The sequence below is a fragment of the Pogonomyrmex barbatus genome, unplaced genomic scaffold (genome assembly GCF_055798465.1).
Source record: "Pogonomyrmex barbatus isolate J1 unplaced genomic scaffold, ASM5579846v1 scaffold4, whole genome shotgun sequence".
Taxonomy (NCBI): domain Eukaryota; kingdom Metazoa; phylum Arthropoda; class Insecta; order Hymenoptera; family Formicidae; genus Pogonomyrmex; species Pogonomyrmex barbatus.
In genome coordinates this window covers 2014449-2036190 of record NW_028297138.1, presented here as the reverse complement: position 1 = coordinate 2036190, position 21742 = coordinate 2014449, and the positions used below count along the sequence as shown (strand labels likewise).

At 28.0% G+C, this 21742-nt stretch overlaps 1 protein-coding gene across 17 annotated transcripts in view; it reads left to right on the top strand.

Annotated features, from left to right (window-relative positions):
* Positions 1-21742, top strand: part of LOC105427286 (adenylate kinase isoenzyme 5) — a 308338-nt gene that overhangs the window by 5664 nt on the left and 280932 nt on the right. For 5 of the 17 annotated variants that reach the window (XM_089080911.1, XM_089080910.1, XM_089080903.1 and 2 more), the window contains one exon: positions 5258-5635. In XM_089080911.1, the coding sequence (XP_088937037.1) occupies positions 5614-5635 (22 nt within the window). In that variant the 5' untranslated portion in view covers positions 5258-5613. Of the gene's footprint in view, positions 1-5072; positions 5636-21742 lie in introns of all 17 variants that reach the window. The other 12 variants (XM_089080917.1, XM_089080913.1, XM_089080906.1 and 9 more) reach the window with 4 other exon arrangements.

Below are 21742 nucleotides of genomic sequence, written 5' to 3'. Positions count from 1 at the left end.
AAAATAAATAAGTCTTCTTCTAAAATATGCATTTTCCTAAACCGACAATCGAATTCATTATGTAATAATTGAAGTGAATTTATATATTCTTCATATTGCTTATCTTGAATGTGCATGGCAACAGATAATAAATTTGAAAAATGTAACAAAAATGTAACTGTCGAGATTGAAATTGATTGATCCATAAATTAAGTTTCATTTTAAAAGATCTAATTTGATCAAACATATGAATAATTAATTTATCTTTGCCTTGTAGAGAGTAATTTAATATATTTAAATGATTAGTGATATCCGCAAGAAAGGCGAGATTGGCAATCCAGGAAGGCTGTGATAGTTCAGACACAGATTTATCTTTCATTTCTAAAAATATAATTATTTCTTCGCGTAAATGAAAAAAACACTGAAGTTTTACCTCGACTAAGCCATCGTGTTTCGCAAAAATAGGAGATATCGGTATAATCTGACTCTAAAGAAGATAAAAATTCGCGAAATTGATGATGATTCGATCCAGTTCTAATAAAATTTACAATTTCGATTACAATTTTCATTACTTCATCATACTTTAAAGATTTTGCACATAATGCCTCTTGATGGATGATATAATGGATCGAATGTATTTCTTGTTTTGATTGTGCTAGTTTAGATTTTAAACGTCCTACGAAGCCCATATTGTGTCCAATCATTGCTGCAGCACCATCAATAGCAACTGAAGTTAATTTATCTCAAGATAGATTTATGTTTTCTATTGCTTCTTCAACATTAAACAATATATCTTCTCCAGTCGTAGTACCTTTCAGAGGTATTATATTTAAAAGTTCTTCAGTAATTGATAACAACAGAGAGGTTGTTATCCACATCACGAATAAAAATTGCCAATTGTGCAGTATCAACGATATCAGTACTTTCGTCGAAAGCTAATGAAAAAGCAATAAAATTGTTTGCTTTTAGTACCAATTGTCGCTCGAGATCTTCAGTTAATTTTTCAATGCGACGTACAGTTCGAGAAGAGAGACTAATTGATTTAAATTTATTAATATCATTAGGATATATTGTTTCTGCGGCAATTTCTAAACATTGTTTGACAAATGGACCAATGCTAAATGGACGTGATTCACGTGCAATAAGATGAGCAATTTTGTAACTGGCACAATGCAGGCTTACTTAATTCCGATTCTTCTTCCTGTATTAGAATAATATCTTTATTAAATGTAATGTACCTGATAAAAAATTTTTTATGTAGTTTTATATATTTTTATATATATTTATATATATTTATACATGTTTATATGCATATATGTTCTTATACGAAAAATTTTTTACCGGGTATAATTAAATATAATGAATTAAATTAAAACTATCTACAGTAAAAAACGCATATTTTATATTATAATAGTATATATATTATGAAAATTACTTTATTGTTGGAAACAGCTGATTTTAAATCATGCAAAAGTTGAATTCGCTCCGATCCTTCTATCTTGTCTATAAGTGACTTCATGTTTTGTGTTATAGTATCTTCCTACATTATATTTCTTTGAATTCATAATGATTTCACAGACATATTTTTAAATATTGTAAGTCAAAAATTGTGCTTTAGCATATTTATTAAAATTTATTAAAAACTGTGTAATATAATTATTACATTTAAATATGTTTAACAAAAATTTAAATATAACAAAGATATAAAACAATAATATAAACAATAACAATGTATTAAAATATAAACTTATAATACAATCATAAAATTATGAATACATATATCACATTTAACAGAAATTAGCGCTTTAAAATTATATTTTTAAATCCGAAAGAATAGTTCTTTTTATATGTATTCATAATTTTATGATTGTATTATAAGTTTATATTTTAATATATTGTTATTGTTTATATTATTGTTTTATTTCTTTGTTATATTTAAATTTTCGTTAAACGTTATATTTAAATGTAATAATTATGTTATACAATTTTTAATAAATTATATGCTAAAGCACAAATTTTGACAACTTACAATATTTAAAAATAGAGATAAGCATTTAATTAAAATTTTCCTATAATGAATGCTTATTATTAGGACAAAACATACTACAGCACATTTCTTTATTTGACTAATAAAAAAATTAATTAAATATAAGTTGAATTTATAAGAACTTATGCATTTTGAATTCTATATATTACAACATATTTTTGCATATTTCATCTTTAAACGGTTTAGCTAAACTGTTATAAAAAAATTTTATAATATTACAAAGATTCGAGTATTAGTAATTTAAGACTGCACTATCGTTCATATATATATATATATATATATATATATATATATATATATGCAACGCTATTTTTGTAAGTGTGAAATGCGAAACTTTATCCCAAGGTACAAAAAATATTAAATACGCTCCTAAGATGCGCACAACAGACGGACACTCGCCCGTGCCCAATTTCAGCGTTTTGCCGATCTCTGTCTTACGTCGTGCTTTTCTGTTTTTCCCTCTCGTTCTGATTAATTATTGATTATTTAATGATTATTTATTTATTTAATTGATTGTTTTAATATGATTATTAATTGTTTAATTATTGCGTAATATTTCTTTTATTATATATTTAAAAACAAGTTATGTGTAAAATTATAACTATTATTGCGGGTTTGGACATTGAATCTCTTACAACTCTGAAGCAGCCGATATTAAAAATTATTTTAAAAAATAATAAATTCGCGAAATTGTATTAAAAAATAAGAAAGCTTGTATTCAGTAAAAATAGTTGAGAAGTTAAGAAAAACAGTTGAAAAACAATTGCGATCTCTTAGCAATAAAATAGTAAACAAAGAAAAAAGCAACGCACGGAAGCGACGCACAGTTGATTGAGACATATAAACAATGGTTCAAAAATAAGACAAATTATTCAATAACAATAAAAAGTTATTAATAAATAAAAATGTGAAAATTAAAATAAATATTTTTCAAATGAATACTATAATGTATATTTAAAATTTAAATTTGTAATAATATAATTATAAAAAGTATTATTTCTATACATAAAAGTATTATTTCACGTTACGTTGTATTGTATCATTTTTATACACTTAAATCAAACAGACATACAAAAACTTGGCGCGCCCGGGTCACATTAAAATTACTTTCAATAATCATCGTATCATAGGTGAATAGACAGTTTTCTAAATTCAAATAACAGATTTTATTATTTTTTATTTATGTTCTTATACTTACTTTGTTTGATTTTAAGATTGCTTTCTAATAATATGTTATATTTCTAATAATATATTATTATTAATATGTATTATTATTTAAATATATCGCTCTATTTAAAATATATAGCAGAATGCGTGGCAGAATAGTATAATTATATATATCGTGCAATATTGAAACTGTTTTGGAATTCTGATTGTTATTAGTTAAAAAACATATGTTCAGTGTTTAATACGTTTAATGAAACGTTATTGTTATATGAAGCATCAAATCCTTTATAGATATGATTATTAGGTCTTATTTTTCGAAACTTTGAAATATAATAATTTATATAACTTGGCGCCAATTATTGATATCAAATCTTTTATACAAATGGTATACATGGTATTATTTAAGAAATATATCACTTAGATTGGATACATATTATTTGAATTAAGTTAGGTGATGCAATTTCATGATATCATTATTTTTTTAAAAAGAATTAGAACTACTGTCATTTGAGTTAGAATAAGAAGGCTTTAATGGGAATATAAAGATACACATGGATTTTATTTTTTAAAAGCAGTTGTATATTGAACTTTCGAGATAACGTAACTTGGCACCTATAATTTGGCGCCACTTTTTGATCAAATCTTTTATACAAATAATACATATTATTATAGGTGAGTATTATATATTATTTGAACATCAGTAAGATGACGTAATTTTGTAATATAAGCACAACGAGAGTAAATAGGATAAAGAACGAAAGAACGAGCGAATATAAAATAACATATAGAAACAAAAGAGAAAATATGCTATCTCGCATATTTTCTCTTTTGTTTTTATACGTTATTTTACATTCAATTATATCATTTTTATACACATATACCTTTTATACATATAACTTTAATTGTAAATGTAATTCTATCTTACTTACGATAAAAGAAGTTAATTTTATTTGCACACAACAAACTTATAAATGCGCGGAAAACTATTACAATAAATCTTCTAATCCACAATGATAATTGTAATTTTACACATAACTTTTTATAAAATATATAATTGAACATACTCAAGGCTTATTAAAATCGGGGGGGGGCACTTCCGATACTTCCCTTGTTAATAGTCGAAAGGATAAGGTACACAGTGATTCAGGTTTGATTATTGATGTGATATTTTTCGCAAAAATAATTACGAATTTTCACGACTGGTGATCGGGTTCTTGCCGTGACATACAACCTCCCTATAACTTACTCTCTTTATAACTTGAACGAATTATACAATTGACTCCAGTGTGCTTGTTAAATAATTCGATAAAAACCTGAAATTTTCAAAAAAGTTCGCGACTCTGTAAATGAAAAGCGTAAATATCAAGCGTATATATAGAAATGGAAAGAGGACATGTGGAATATTTTTTATACGTATTGAAATAAAGATTTAGACAGATTATCTTCTTCTCACATCACATGCGATATATAAACGTCAGTAAGTTAATCATGATGGTATCATATAAAAATGTTTGTATCTTAAAAATGATTGATCTTTCGACCTACGTTTATTAAGATTTTTTTTTACTTAGTATGATGAATTCTATCTTTACCATACAAATATTGAATGACTTTTTCAACACACCGCACACACACGCGCCACACACACACACACACACACACACACACACACACACACACACACACACGCACGCACGCGCACGCGCACGCGCACGCGCACGCACACGCGCACGCACACGCGCACGCACACGCACACGCACACGCACACGCACACGCACACGCACACGCACACGCACACGCACACGCACACGCACACGCACACGCACACGCACACACACACACACACACACACACACAGTGTATATCGTATTGTTTTCAGGCTGATTTGTACAGTTTTCAAGCATAGCACATAAAATATGATATTTGAAATTAAACTAGAACTTCTGTACTATAATTAGAACTTCTGTAAATGCGGCTAAATTTCCCGGAAATAAACATCAATGTGGACAGTGATTTTACTTGCTTTTATTTTTAAGTGTCTATTGAAAAAATTACGTCAAATAGATCCGATACGAATCAACATACAGCAAGTTCCTTCATCAATAAGACGTCGCTTTATTGGAAAGAAAGTAAAGTTTCATGGATAATTGGATTAAATTTGAAGAATCAAACGAGTATATATATATATATATACATCAAAACTACTTTTGATTAATTAATTACCAAAATCATCAAGTTATAATATGTAATAATACGAGAAAATCTTTTTCTAATGTGAAAGTTTTGATAAACTATATATTGCGTGTTACTCTATACAAACTTTATATGTACTATATATCGAAACTGAAATGATTTTGTTTGCTGGAAGCATGTGAGTAAATGGCCGTAGGAGGATTGTATCAGCCTTTAAACAACTTACTATGGGCATCTGCCTGGACACTGGTGAGTATATCTATAGTGAATAGTTATTATATTAGTACTTACATTAGAAAGCTCCATTTCATTTAATCAGCATTAATCAAAAGGCTCGAAATATTTTTTTATGCGATACTTTCTTTACGATTTTATATTTTGTTCAAATCTTATTAAAATAGTACAATACTTTATTTCTATTAAAAAATATAATTAAAATTTTAGAATTTTATGTATACAAAATGTCCCAAAATTATGGATGTCCTTTTATTTTGTTGAATTCTGTGGAATATTTTAAGACAAAATCTTTATACAAATCTTTATACAAAAATCTTTATACAAAAATTTAAGATTATAATAGCTTTTGAGAATAGACAACATTTAAAATTGATTAATTAGCTCGCAGAAAATTTGCGCAATAACAAGGAAATAGATCGAATTGTTTCTTTCCAATTTTGATGAGCTTTTAATATGTTATATTCCAGATCAAAATAAAATATGTATTTTTTAACTGTGCTTATATGCACTTTTAGGGGATGAAACATTTCTTTGAAACATGTTTTTGAAAAAATTGATTATTTTTTTTGTGAATATCATCAAAATTATAAAAGATAAAAAAAAATGTTTCAAATAAAAGTTGAATGGTTTCAAGAATATTTTATACAATATAAAAAATTGTTTTTTCAACCTCTTTTTAATTTTCTTATATACCTTTATTACACTTCTTTTTAATTTTGAAATTTTTTAATAACGAAATTAAAGGTTATTTTAATATGAATTCAATCATGAGAAAATTATTTTCCAAAATATCATTTTTTGGAAATAAATATTTCTATACGCATATTATCTGTATCTGTTTATACACTCTGTTCTTCACGCTGCATGTTCTGCTTGCATCTTTTTGAGTAAAAAGACATAATAATGGAGACAAATACATTTTGAGAACATATATTTACGAAAAGTTTTAACATGTATGCTCAAAACATTTATGTAACGAGCTTGAATATATAACAAGTTCATAATGTCAAAATATGAAAAGAGTAAATGATCCATGAATGATCCAAAATGTAAATATAGCGTGAAATAATAAACAAGCGACAAAATTATATATTTCTAATATAGCACTAACTGAATTATGTAGATAGAAATATAATGGAATACATGTTACCCTTATATTAATTATATTTATTATTTTTATGTACAAATAAAATCAATACTTTACGAAATCATAGAACATTGTTTTTCTTTAATATTGTATTAATTTAAAGGCAACAAGAGAAATAAAATTGTAAGAAAATAGAATTAATAATTATATTTAAAGAAAAATAAAAGATAAATGTTTTACTTTATTTTCAAACTAATAAATATATATATATTTTATCTTTTAAATCTTTATGAGAAACTCAATTTAATAAAAAAACAAGAATAATCTTATGTTAGTGTATAATGTAGGCCTACATTATTAGTAATAGTATAAAATATTGTCGCTCTGTACGTGTTAGTTTAATACATTAAAATATATCAATGTATCGTTACGCGTTTGTAAGGTTGTATACGAATATTTTGAAAATTTGTTAACACTTATGTTTCTTTGAACAATTTTATTTTTAGTTTTCAAAAATTAATTATTACATAAAGTTTTTATTTATCATATTATGCGTTGTATGCGTAAAAATATCTTTTAATACTTCGTATTACTTTTATGAAAAAAACATATAATAGACACATCATACAAATGTTTATATATTATATATTATATAGGATCATTCTTGTTCTTTACTAATTATTGTTTACTGATCGTGAAATAGATTTCTCACAAAAATTCAAAAAGATATACCAATATATAGGGTGTCCCGAATTTAAATGTCAAAACTTCGAGAGCGTGTAGAGGACCGACAAATTAAGAAAAAACTTTTAGAGCCGATCTTTTAGAGATATTCTCGTTTTTGCTTCGTTTAGCAAAAAATCGCAAAAAAGACAAAACGTAGTTTCATTCATTCACTTATTTATTTACATTTTTACATTCTTATTTATTCACATTTTTATTTTTTACTACCTAATGTAAATATTGTTGAAATTGTTGACCTTTTGCAACAATGTAAACATTGCATCCAGCATAGACAACTCATGTTGCAGCCGAACACTGATCTGGTGATATTTGGTGCACTGCAACCACAATTCGGTCTCTCAATTGTTCTCTTGAATTGACTGGCAACAAATAAATTTCCTTTAGGGCTCCCCACACAAAGAAATCCAATGATGTTAAATAAGATGATCAGGGTAGCTAAGATATCATTCCTTCACGTCCAATCCATCGTCGTGGATAATGTCTGTGTAACCAAGCTCGAATAGTTCTGCTATAATGAGCTGAACATCCATCGAACTGGAACCATATTTCAATTCGTTGCAGGTGGATGTCTTCTAAATAATTAAAGAAATCTCCTTCGGGGGCTCGAGCCATGCTTGATGCAATCTCTCCTGTCGTGCTCCAGGAAGATTATTTGTATATTTGTCAATGGCGTTGGAGGGTGTCGCCGCTGCAGTACGACCTGCATCCATCGAGAGAATAGGACCATCATCTCTCTGGAGTACCAGTCGTGGAGATTTGAGAGAATACATGTATATATGTATATTGTAATATACATATATATGTGTATCATTGTATTGTTGACGCGTTATTCTAAACACGTTATTTGCGATAAGTATCATCACATGTCTCGGTCGAAGGGATAAGATGCCTGCCTGGTAAGCAGGAGATCCAGGTTCCTGGCTGAGGTGGTATTTTTTCGCAAAAATAATTATGAGTTTTCACGACTGGTTCGTGGTCGGGCCCCGTCGTGACGCACACCCTCCCTTCTTATTGGGACATAGAAGAAGAAATTTGTATAGCTGACTGTATTTAATCTGTCAGGTAAAAAAAATGGTCCCACTAGAAAATTGTTCCATATTTCGAGCCAAACATTAATAGCAAATTCATGCTGGAACCTTTTTTCTCTTACAGTCCTGGATTTTCATGAGCCCATACATGATAATTTTTTTATTAATAATTTCTTTCTTGTAAATGTAGCTTCATCCATCCACATTATTTTTGATGGAAATGAATTATCATTATCAAATTGCTCAAAAAATCAATTGCTAAAATTCAACTCTCTTGAAATAATCTAGGGGTAATAAATTCTGCATTTTTTAAATATGGTACGGATGGCAGTTATCATCTTTTAAAGTTTGCCAGATTGTCTGCCGCCGTACTTGTAATGCAACTTCTAATGCTCTCCGGACGCTGGTCTCAGGATTGTTATTAAAATACCGCGGGACACGATTTTCTACTTGCAAATTTTCTCTCAATGAGCGCTAATGAATTGATAATGAGCTGATTTCTCGCAGCTTAATGAAAGTCAACATGACTCGCCGATCCGGCATTCTTCTGTTTGAAAATCCGTAACAATATCATCGTAAAAACTATATACGAAAACTATATCAGCATATTCAACGTTAGAATACGTACGCGGCATATTGTAACAGGAGTTCATTTGTTGGCTTCTGATGAATAACTGACCAAATTATAAGAGAAAGGCAAAAATGTAAACAAAGTTTTCAACAGAATACGAAACATGCTGATATGGTTTTCTCTTGCTTACTTTAAACTAAAGCAATGTTAAGAAAAAAAAATATCCACAATGTCTTACGATTTTCTAAGATATTAATTTTTTTGTACATAAAACAGTAAATGTAAATAATAAATGTAATTATAAGTGCAATATATATTCCATCTACATAATTCAATTACTTGTGTCTCATTAGAAATACATAAGTTTGTTGCTTGTACATTATTTTGCGCATGTATTTTGAATTATTTATGTATTACTTTTATATTTTAATTGCATGAACTTGTTACATATTCAAATGTTATGTTCTAAGTGTACGCGATGAAAATTTTCGTGATTATACAATCTCGAAATGTCTCTATTCTCCTTTCACGAGAAAATCAAGCAGAAAAGCAAGCAGAATATGCAACGTGAAAAATGGAGTGCTAGATAGATAAATACTAATATAGACACACAGTATGCGTATAAAGTCATTTATTATTATTATTATATTTTTTAAAAATAGTATTTCGAAAAATAGTTTTCTTATACGAATGAATTCATATTAAAATAATCTTTAATTTTCTTATATAAGTTTTAAAATTAAAAAAAAAATATTAAGTGGTATATATTAAAAAATAAAAAAAATTGAAAAAATTTCTTAATATCGTTATAAAATATTCTTGAAACCATTTCTTTTTTTATTCAAAACAATAATTAATTGTTTGTAACGAATTTTAATTAAAATTTTAATTAATTTTCTAATTTTAATTAAAATTAAATGATTTTATTGTTATAGATCATAATTGTCGTCGAGTCTAATGTTCTATAGTCTGAGTTCAACGACACCAGAATATCGTATTACTTGTAATTTTTTTTTCTAATAATAAGGGAAGCATATTGACTATTTATAACTTGGAGTTTCAAAAAACCGTTTTGCAAGAAATTTTTAAGTTTTCATGTATTTCTCTTTGCTGCAATAGAAAAGCTTGTTAAATTTTGTTGGCAGGTAGAAGAAAGAAATCGGGAAAACTGACCGGAATGATGTAGTATAAAGCTTAAAAAATTACAAATAATAAAAAAATGGAAATTTAAAAATTATTAGCTTAAAAAAGTAAGAGTTAAACATTAAATTAAATGATAATAAAAGTCTTATTTACATTAAGTAATAAAAAGACAATCTAAAGATAGTTTAAATAATAAAGATAGACAGAATAAAGTTTAGTAAAATTTAATAGATATATTACAAAAATTTAAGAGCTTAAAAAATTATCAAATAGTTTGTAACTATTAAATATTATTAACAAATAATTAATGAATATAAATTAATTCTATATTTTTAAAAAGCAGTCAGGAGACACGTTGCACGCAGGCACGTACGCACGCATGCACATATTATATAGTTCATATTTATATATTATATATTATTAGTCACATTTAGCATGAATTTATGACAGTGTTAGCACACATGAAAAATATGAACTTGGCGTGACGTCTGTTCTTTTAAAATGTGCAATTAATTTAGATTTATTAAGTATTTGTTAATTTTAATAATATTTAATAGTTATAACTATTTGATAATTTTCTAAGCTCTTAAATTTTTGTACATTTATTAAATTTTACTAAACCTTATTTTATCTTTATTATTTAAACTTTCTTAAGACTATCTTTTTATTATTTAATATAAATAACACTTTTATTACTATTTAATTTTTTATATTTAACCCTTATTTTTTAAGCAAACAATTTTCAAATTTCTATTTCTTTTTATTATTTGTGATTTTTTAAGCTTTACAAACTTTATTATTTTAAACTTTTTAAACTCATCTTTTTTCTTATTTTATTGTTTTTGTAATTTAGTTTTTAGTTTTAATTTTTATTTTATACTTTTCTTATTTTTTAAGTTTCTAATTTTTTAATTTTTAGCTTTTTTATTATATACGGTTTTTGCCTTTTTTAATTTTTATTTTTCAAGTTTTCAAATTTTTATTCAAACTTTATTTACTTTTAATTTTTCAAGTCTTTATTTTACATTCTTGAAATATCTTTATATCAACTAATTTTATTATTATAAAAAAGTATTTTACAACTATGTTATACAATCTTCATTAAATTTAGTTTAAAGCTTGCGCACAATGAAGCAAATATTAGAAACAGGAATAAATATTAAATTTTAAGAATAAAAAATTCGAAATAAAATTCGGAAATTAAATGTAACACACAATGAATATAAATTTTATGATATTACAAACATTCGAATATTAGTAATTTAAGACTGTACTATCGTTCATATATATATATATGCAACGCTATTTTTATAAGTGTGAAATGTGAAACTTTATCCCAAGATACAAAAAATATTAGATACGCTCCTGAGATATATACAACAAGCGGGCACTCGCGGGTCCGCAGGTGCTCAAGCGTTTCAACGTTTTGCCAACCTCTGCCGTACATCATCATCTTGACTTTTTAATATTTGAAAAAATATTCAAGATTAAGGTATAGTGGCTTTCCATTCACACATTTATACACATATACATACATATAAGGAGAGAGACGATTTAGGATCGCAAAATATTTTAACGAATAAACGAGTCCTGATCTCTTTCTGTGATACACGCATACATATAATTTTCATATTATATTTCTATTTCTCTTTTTATCTTTTTTTTCGATTTCTTTGTCTTTTTATAATTGATATGGAAATGAGTGACGAATTAATCAAAAAACGTAAGCGAAATTTTATAAAGGCTTGGCTTATTGATAATAGTTATAAGTCATGGATACGCAAAGTACCATCTAATAATAGTCTATATCATTGGCAGCATATGCAATAAAAATTTGTCATGTAGTTCATTAATATCTCAACATGCAGATTCTGTATATCATAAAAAAAATATTATAAAAGGATCATCATTATCTAATGATGATAAAAAATAAAAAAAAATCTCAAACAGTTTTTCAACAGAAATGATTAAACATCGAAAAATTTAAATGTTAATTACGAGACGTACCTAACAATGCAAGTTTATCTTTTTGTTCCATTTGCAATAAAACTATTGCTGGTGGTTTATAAATATATCGTCACGCAGAATCTAAAGGATATTTAGAGAAATATAAAAGTTTCATTGAGATAAACAAATCAAATCAAAATTTGCAAACGGAAGATAATGAATCACTTTTGTCGTTTGATGAGCGTAAAAAATTAGCAGAAATTATGCCGCATTAATTGCTGATAAAAATATTTCTCATCAAACAAAAGAGATTCTTAATTTTTTTCGACATATAGGAAAAGATTTTAATGTATTAAGAAGCATGAGCATAAGTCGTACAAAATGTAAAAATATTATTACAAATGTTTTGTGCCCAATTGAAACGGAATATGTCGTTAACAACATTCAGAACACAAGATTTTCAATATTTATTGATGAAATGTCTGATATTTGTAATACTAAATGGATGACTTTTATGGTACGATACATTGATCCAGAGACATTAGATATTCGTTCACAACTAGTTAAATTAATTAATATTGATGCCAAAGATTCCAGCGCAGAAAAATTTCATGTATTTAAATGTAAAATGTGGAAAATAAAAATACTATTTTTAAATATTATAGTCCTATCATGCGACAATGCATCTGATAGGGAAATATACATCATTCAAAAAAAAATTAGAAGAAGTATGTCTACATTTATTAACATTTACATGCCCTTGTCATTCCGCCGCATTACAATAGCACATGCTGCATGTAATAAAATACTAGAATTTTGCGAAGAATTTTTATGAAAAACTTCTAATTTTATTAACAATAGCCCCAAACGATTGTCCGTTTATAATGAATTTTCTGAGTGTTTCCAAAAAAAAATCTATAAATCATAAATTGTTAAAATTATGTGAGACACGCTGGCTTTTTCACTATTTATGTGTAGAAAGACTTCTGAAATCGGGAAACAATTAAATATTTTTCTAATAAAATGGTTATAAGTGAAAAAACACAACGTGGAGAACATCTGTTGTCTATAATGGGTAATGTTGAAACAAAAGCCTATTTTCTTTTTTTGAAATATGTTTTAAATTTCTTTCACGCATTCAATGCATTTTTCCAAGCATCAGAAACACGAATTCATTTATTGCAGCCAAAATCTTTACAGTTTCTTTTTCAAATTTGCCGAAATTTTTTAAAAGATAAATATTTAAAACCTTTTTCTGTAAACACAGTTTTCTTTTTATCAGAAAATCACAAAATTCTTTATAAAATTAATTTAGGTACAGAATGCGAAGAATATCTTTACAAATTACTGATGCAAGAATACAAAGACGCAGTTATAACTATTCGAAAAAATTGCTTGATGTTTTATCTAACTGCTGCAGAAAAAATTCGTAAAAAATTACCGATAAATAATTAATTTTTATTAAAATTACAAGTTTTTAGACCTTTTGTAAGCTTATTCAATACTGATAAAGAAACATCATTGAATGCTGTTTCTTTTATAGCTAAAACTATAGGTAGTATTGATGAAGATGCTTTAAAGAAAGAATGGATTGCATTGCCATTAGATTTTACAATAGAAGAGAAGCAAAATCTTTCCAAATTAAATTTTGATATGTGAAAGGAAATTTTACATACAAAACATTCAAATAATATTACTAGATATTCAAATTTAACAAATGTTCTGAATGCAAATGTTTGATCACTTCCAAATTCAAATGCCGATCCAGAAAGAATGTTTTCCTCTTTAAGTAATTTAAAAACAAAAAATCGAAATAGATTATCGTCGGCTTCCATTAATGCCACGTGCGTTTTTAAATCAGGATTAGGAGCGAGAGAAGAAACATGTTTAAACATGATGATTGAAGAAAAGTAGTCGATAGACAATTTTATGCTCCTATGTCGATGGACAAATTATAATGCTAGTACTGCTAAAAAAAGCACAGTACTTTAAGGTAGAGGTCGGCAAAACGCTGAAATTGGGCACGGGCGCCCGCGAGTGCCCGCTTGTTGTATACATCTCAGGAGCGTGTCTAATATTTTTTGTACCTTGGGATAAAGTTTCGCATTTCACACTTACAAAAATAGCGTTGCATATATATATATATATATATATATATATATATATATATATATAACAGTTTAGCTAACCGTTTAAAGATGAAATATGCAAAAATATGTTATAATATATAGGATTCAAAATGCATAAGTTCTTATAAATTAAACTTATATTTAGTTAATTTTTTTATTAGTCAAATAAAGAAATGTGCCCTAGCATGTTTTGATTGTCCTAATAATAAACATTCATTATAGAAAAATTTTAATTAAATGTTTATCTCTATTTTTAAATATTGTAAATTGTCAAAATTTGTGCTTTAACATATACTTTATTAAAAATTGTGTAATATAATTATTACATTTAAATATGTTTAACGAAAATTTAAATGTAACAAAGAAATAAAATATTAATATAAACAATAACAATGTATTAAAATATAAACTTATAATACAATCATAAAATTATGAATACATATATCACATTTAACAGAAATTAGCGCTTTAAAATTATATTTTTAAATCCAGAAGAATAGTTCTTTTTCCGCGAAGAAAACTTCCAACAATTTCAAAATAAACATCTGCTAAACATCAATATGTTAAATGCTCAAAATAAAAGAAAAACAGTACCTAACAGTAACTAAGCAACGGTATAATCAAATTTTGCTCTTGTCTAAAACAGTCAGACACATTTGCGATCTTGTAATTTAACGTTTGTAATGGATAATGAAACTAATAATAATAAGTATAATGAGTATGTATAATGAGTATATTCGGTTCTACATATTCATATGAACAATTATTTTCTATTATGAAATTAAATAAATCGCGACAGATTTATGTTTGAATGCAATAATTCGTTTAAGTTGTGCCAAAACGATAATACTTGATATATCGTATATAATATCGAAAAACTATGAATCAAATATTAATTAAATGTTATAAGAATTGTTTATTTAATATATTGTTGTAAGAAATATTTATTTAAAATATAGATAGTTATTATTTTATGCTAATTCTGGGTCTGAATTTGCAACACAATATCTTTTGACTCCTTGAACAACACGTTCAATGAACAGACGTTCCTGCTATCCCCTCTTCTTCCTTTATTGCGCCTAGCGGCCTAATGCTAGCCCTAGCGCGCTCAATTGTTGCCCGCGGGCATTGGGCGCCCGCGAGCAGTGCCCACTTGCCGACTCCTGATGTATGGGATACACGATATAAGACCGAAAGATGATACATGATGTGACCGAAAGACAAGTGAAGTTGTCGCGCATCGTGAGATAAACAATAGAAAATCAAGATCGTTGTTTCTTTGTTACTCGGCGATTCGGCGAGCATCTCAGTACGGTATATGAACCAGGCGACGCCACTTGTACAGGTTAGTCACAATTTATTATTATTTAAGAAGTATTAATAATATAAATCACATTGATATTAGCATAATTTAATGTGCTTCATTATGTGTGTACGTAAGTATGCAAATATACACATATAATATTGTATGCATATATTATAATAGTGGTTTGATGTTGTAAATGTGTCTTTTTTTAAATAGAGATAAAATATCAGAAATAAACACGATGTGTGTGTGTGCGTGCGTGCGTGCGTGCGTGCATGCGTGTGTGGTGCGTGCATGAGTGCGTGCGCGCGCGCGTGCGTATGTACATATAATATATCATATCTCTTTTTTCTTACAATAGTACGATTATTTAATATAATTACGAGACCTTCATATATATACAATTTTCCGATTTGACATTAATATTATTTATATGCAAAAGAAAACGTTATGTGTAATGTTACGTTCTCTTATTCGTAAAAACACAAATATACATATTCACACGCACGCATCCACCCACCCACCCACCCACCCACCCACCCACCCACTCACCCACCCACACACACACACACACACACACACACACACACACACACACACACACACACACACACACACATTTATTACCAATATTTCATATCTATTTTAAGAATATAAACAATATTAATACAAAATCATTACTATAATATTAACATGCCAATATGCACACGATAATGAAGTATATTAAAATTTTATCAATCTGATATCAGTAGTAAATATACGGAAGGAATACTTTAAATGAAATTTAGCTAAATATAGATCATATAATTTTGTTGAACTTTCAAAATTAGTACATATAACATTCAAATTAGTTTCTAGAAGATCAAACATTTTTACAATATTATTATCATGTTGAAGCATTTTACATAACAATTGTAATAGTTTAACAAAATAATTTTTAGATTTGTATTTGGCCAAAGTTTTAAATGTATCGGTAAAATTATCATAAAATAGATATAATATTATTTGATTATCTTTAACATTAATATAATAACGATATTATATCAATATAATATCATATAGTGATATGGTACCAGTATTATATTATATAATATTATATAACAATGTTATTATTATATAATTTATGTATTTTACAGATAAAAAAAAATTTGCTGATATGCTGCAACAGCAGCAAAAACAGCATGAGCTGCAGTTGCAGCAGCTAAGGGAGCAGCATGAGCTTGCAACAGCTGCGGAAACAAATTAATTTATTGGTTTGTACCAATGTTGTGAAGAAAAAACGCTTTTATTGACAGATATAAAAATTGAATCAGATACTAATCTGAAAATAATTTTGTTGGATCTTTAAAATCATTATTTGCGATTCAAATCGATTGTTTGTAGAAGATAAGAAATTTTTGAACATCATTATCGTGTTTAATTCCTACATAATAATATTGCTGGTCCAATAATATTATTTCCTGATCTGTATCTGGCCAAACTTTTAGATTTGTCAACAAAAATGTTCTTTCTGTACAGAACAATAACCGCAACAACAGCTACTGCAACAACAGCAGCAGCAACTATAGCAGCAGCAGCAGCAGCAGGAGCAGCAATAGCAACCACAGCGGTAGCAAAATAATGATATTATTTATTGAAATAAATATATATGTGTATAAATACACTCATATATATGTCATATATAATACATATATATGTAAACATATTAATAGTTTGACATTTATTTATTTTTAGTGTCTTATAGAGGTGATGGGCGCTCCGGGCAAGATGGACTTTGCAATGGAGAAGGATTAACAAAGTATAATTGGAGAGGCCAGAAAGGAGATAAAGGTCGGGGAGAAAGAGGCAGAGATCGAGGAGGCAAGAATATCAATATTGTTAAGAAATATTATTTTAAATAAAAAATATGAATAAAAATGTTAAAAATTATAAAAAAGGTTTAATTATTTAAAGTAATTTTATTTTATATATGCATGTGTGTGTGTGTGTGTGTGTGTGTGTGTGTGTGTGTGTGTGTGTGTGTGTGTGTGTGTGTGTGTGTGTGTGTGTGTATAATATATATAATATTGATTTATTCTTTATAATAATTGTGAATATATATATGTACGTATAATTATATTATTTTAATGTTTATATATATATATATATATATATATTTACAAACATTATAAAAAATAAATCAATATTATTAAATTTATTTAATAAATATAATAGCAAAACTCATGGCTGATATGAAAAGTAATCCCAAAAATAAATTCAAGTGAGTTATGTTAGCACGTTTTCCTTTTCATTATTGTTATTTGTTGTTTAATGCTTCTTTGATAAATTTTTATTAAAAAGAATAATTAATATTTCTCTAATTTTTTTATATTCAGCAATTTCTTCTTATATAATCATAATCTAATATTTAATTATTATAAAATATTTCACTTAAATCTTTAGTCAATATTTAAACGTTAAAAAATATTAGTATTTCCTTTCAATATAAAAGATACTTTGCAAATAAAAAGCGTGTATATTGGCCAAGAATGGATTTTTATATTTATAAATTTTAATTTTTTATTTACGTAATAAAAAATATAATATATATCGTAATACTATAATAGAATTAATAAAATAGATGTATAAAAATGTGTAAAAATAATCAACAATGGCATCGTGCCTCGCATGGTCAATTCGCGTCATGAGATGCCAGCTTCAAATCAACGGTGTAGCGAGAAAGACGCTAGACAACAGTTGTCGGTACTCCTTCTCTACCGCTCGAAACTGGCCGAAGCGCGAAGCGTACACGGATGAGCACTCACGTTGATGTGTGTACCAGCCTCCACGTGCTGTAGCGTGACGGCAATCGTACATGAAATGACATCCCTGTCGCATACTTGCATTTGTCGGTGGATTGGTCTAATACGGTGATTTTTAAGAATTAATAGTTAACTCGTTGACTATTGCGAAAATTGCAAAATGGTAGAGAACTTTTCGACTCATTGTCAGTTTAGCCCGCTCTATCTAATAATAAAATAGAAAATAGTCCCCATCTGAGACACTCTATATATATATATATATATATATACAGGGTGTCTCAGACCTAACGCACCACTTGCAGATTCCTGAAGTCATTTAGAGACAAAAATTCTATAATAATAGCAAAAACTGAATAGTTTATGAGATATTTTATATTTTATATTGAAATGTGCAAGAGTAAAGTGCAAGAGTAAAGTTATTATTTTTTTGACAATTTTATCTTAATATTTTTATAGATGCAGAATAATCGAAGAAATCATGTATTGATTTTTTTCGAAAATTAATTTGTACCATTATTTGTTTCCCTTCAAAACGTATATTTTTTATTTCAAACGTTTTTCCGTTTTTCTTCAATGATTTTCGAAAAATCTCAATCCGTCATTTAAAATAAGACATCCTGTACGTACATCATAACATTATTTTAAAAAATACAATAAAAAGATTCATCAGAATATCCGCATATTATCCAGAGTAACTGGCATATCATTCAATACTAATGTCAGATTTCCACGATTTTTCACGAAAAGCGCGAATTAGTAATTATAGTATTTATTTGTTTCAATAGAATAGGAAACTACTCATGATTCTAATAGTAAAGAATAATAAATCCTTATAATTACTATTCGCTCCAATAGTAAACTATTTACGATTCTAATAGTAATGAATAGTAAATGCCTACAGTTATTATTCGTTCCAATAGTAAACTATTCATGTTTCCAATAGTAATGTCCCATAATACTACACAAAATTTCAATAGTTTTCTGAATAATTTTGAATAGTTATATTTCTCAATAGTTCTCAATAGTTCCTTTTCATACGGGATAATTTATCATATGCAACTGTATAAATAATATTGCAAGAAGAAAAGTTTTATGCATTTTATTATACATGTGTGCATTATTTGCGGCCAAAAGATTACGAAGTACGAAGAACATTTTTTATCATTTTCTCGGAAAAGTAGATTGAGATCACAGATTTCCTTCTCGTATGATATTCAGCGATGAATCACACGAGCGTTATTCACACGAGAAGGAATTTATAAGTAGTAAGTAGGTAGCCATGGCGCGTCAAAACAAATGATGTCATTAGTACCAGTGACGTAACAGTAGAGGGGAAGGCCAGACAGAAAGCAAAAGGGAGGGAATAGATCGGTGTGACATATGGTGATAGAGTAATCGAATTATTAGTCTACGCGTTCTGATTGACTATCACCATAGCCGCCCAGCGAACTGATTGACTTGCTCCATAGTGCCCTGCGTGTTGATTGACTTAGTCCATAGTGCCTCGGATGCTGATTGGTTGCAGAATGATTTCGGGGATTTTGAGAAAATTTTGGAGAGAATAAAAATGGCAGAGAACGAAAAGAGAGATTCTGTATTTTATCTCGGAGGAAGGCAGAGGGAGAGAAAAGAAACGAGCGAGTTTTTTCTTAGACGCAGAGCTATGACATTTACAATAACTTAAACCTGGAAATGAGGAAAAAATCTGTATATTCCTTTGTGGATAGAAAGAAGTGAAATTTTGTATTTCTCTAAAAAAAAGAAAATCATGTACAAGCACGGGTTTTGAACTCGGATACTCTGCCTATGATATTTTCCGAGCTGTGTCCAAGTTAAGTGGACCATAGGTCGATTTTACATTTTATGTTTTCGACGAGAAGATGACTCTACAGGAACACCGAGTGGACGGATGACTTTTATAAGAGAAAGGCATAGCATTCGGATAGAAAAAACAGGAAACTTAGATTTCCGAAATAAATGACATCATAGAATGGAGGCTGTATACATACTGCGAGGAGCGGTGTTAAAAATTTTAGAATAAGTTAAAAGTATAAAAAAAAAAAGATTAGATTTCGAGTCATAAAGTGAAACAAATGTTGATTTTATTTAATATATAAATTTATATAAATTTCCTCGAAAATAACCAATTATTTCTTTCGTACATAGTGTCGTACACTTCTTGTTACATAGTTGTTTAATTCAGAATACAATTGTTTCGTAAAAATTACAACCCGCGCTTCTTTAAAATTATGCTAACAGTTTCTTAGCGCAATTAATTCTAAAAAATACAATATTAAAATGTGTATCCAAAAATGATAAATTATTAATTTGCATTCTCACAGCGAGCTCAATATTTTCTCAGTTGCCTTGAAAAGTGAGTTTAATGATAGTGGTGTCGATGTAAGTTTTAGACAGAAGTAAGTTTATCTTCTTGATCAGATAAAATGCACTCGTTAATAGTATCGGCGATAGACGTTAGCTGATTTATACGTGCATCGATACATTTAATGATATTTGATTATTCCTTAAAAAGTAGCTTGCTGCATTACAACTGCGACGGCGTAGGTTTTTCTTTTATTTGTCGGAGATTGTATTTCTTCCTCCACGTGTATCGATTCTGCTTGCGTACTGACGGCGATATTTTCTTTAGAAAAATCTTCATTTTCCTTATATGCCATCAATATAGCTTTCGCTTCGCAGTGGTGAAGCTGAATATGTTTGTAAATGTGATGGGATTTACTTTGCTTTGGTATTATCGTTTAAGTACATGCTTATAACTCCAATATTTTTTTGAAATTGCTGCCACGTGTCCGCCACAAAGTTGATTTTTTCTGCATAATTTCTGTTCAATTTGACGACAGGCTCGAAGATACCTTCCTTAGAAGCTTGTAATCCTACTTGTAATTTCTTCGTATGGGAAATATTGAGAGGATACGTCGTAGAAAGCAGCAAATTTTGCTGCTCATTTTGCGTGATGATATTATTTGTTTTGCGAAAATATTTGCAAGATTTTCAATTTCTTGCGCGGTCATGTTACTTTGCGTGAAAATTCCGAATAAAAATTCACTAAGGAACGAAAACCCAGAGAACTATGCCGAAGCAGTGACGAGATTCAAATGAAGCCACGAATGCGGTGAATACATGCTTATATACCCTACGAAATTATAAAAGAAAGACTAACATATTTAAAAATATCCGACCAATATTCGAGAAAATTCCAGCGTTTCATTACAGTTTCTTTTGCGATAAAGAAAAATTTTTTTGAAAATTGGATATCACAATTTGTCGTATGTTCAAACATGTCACATATGCGTCACCCGCATACCACTCGAGAAAATTGAAAATGATAAAAATATCGAGCAA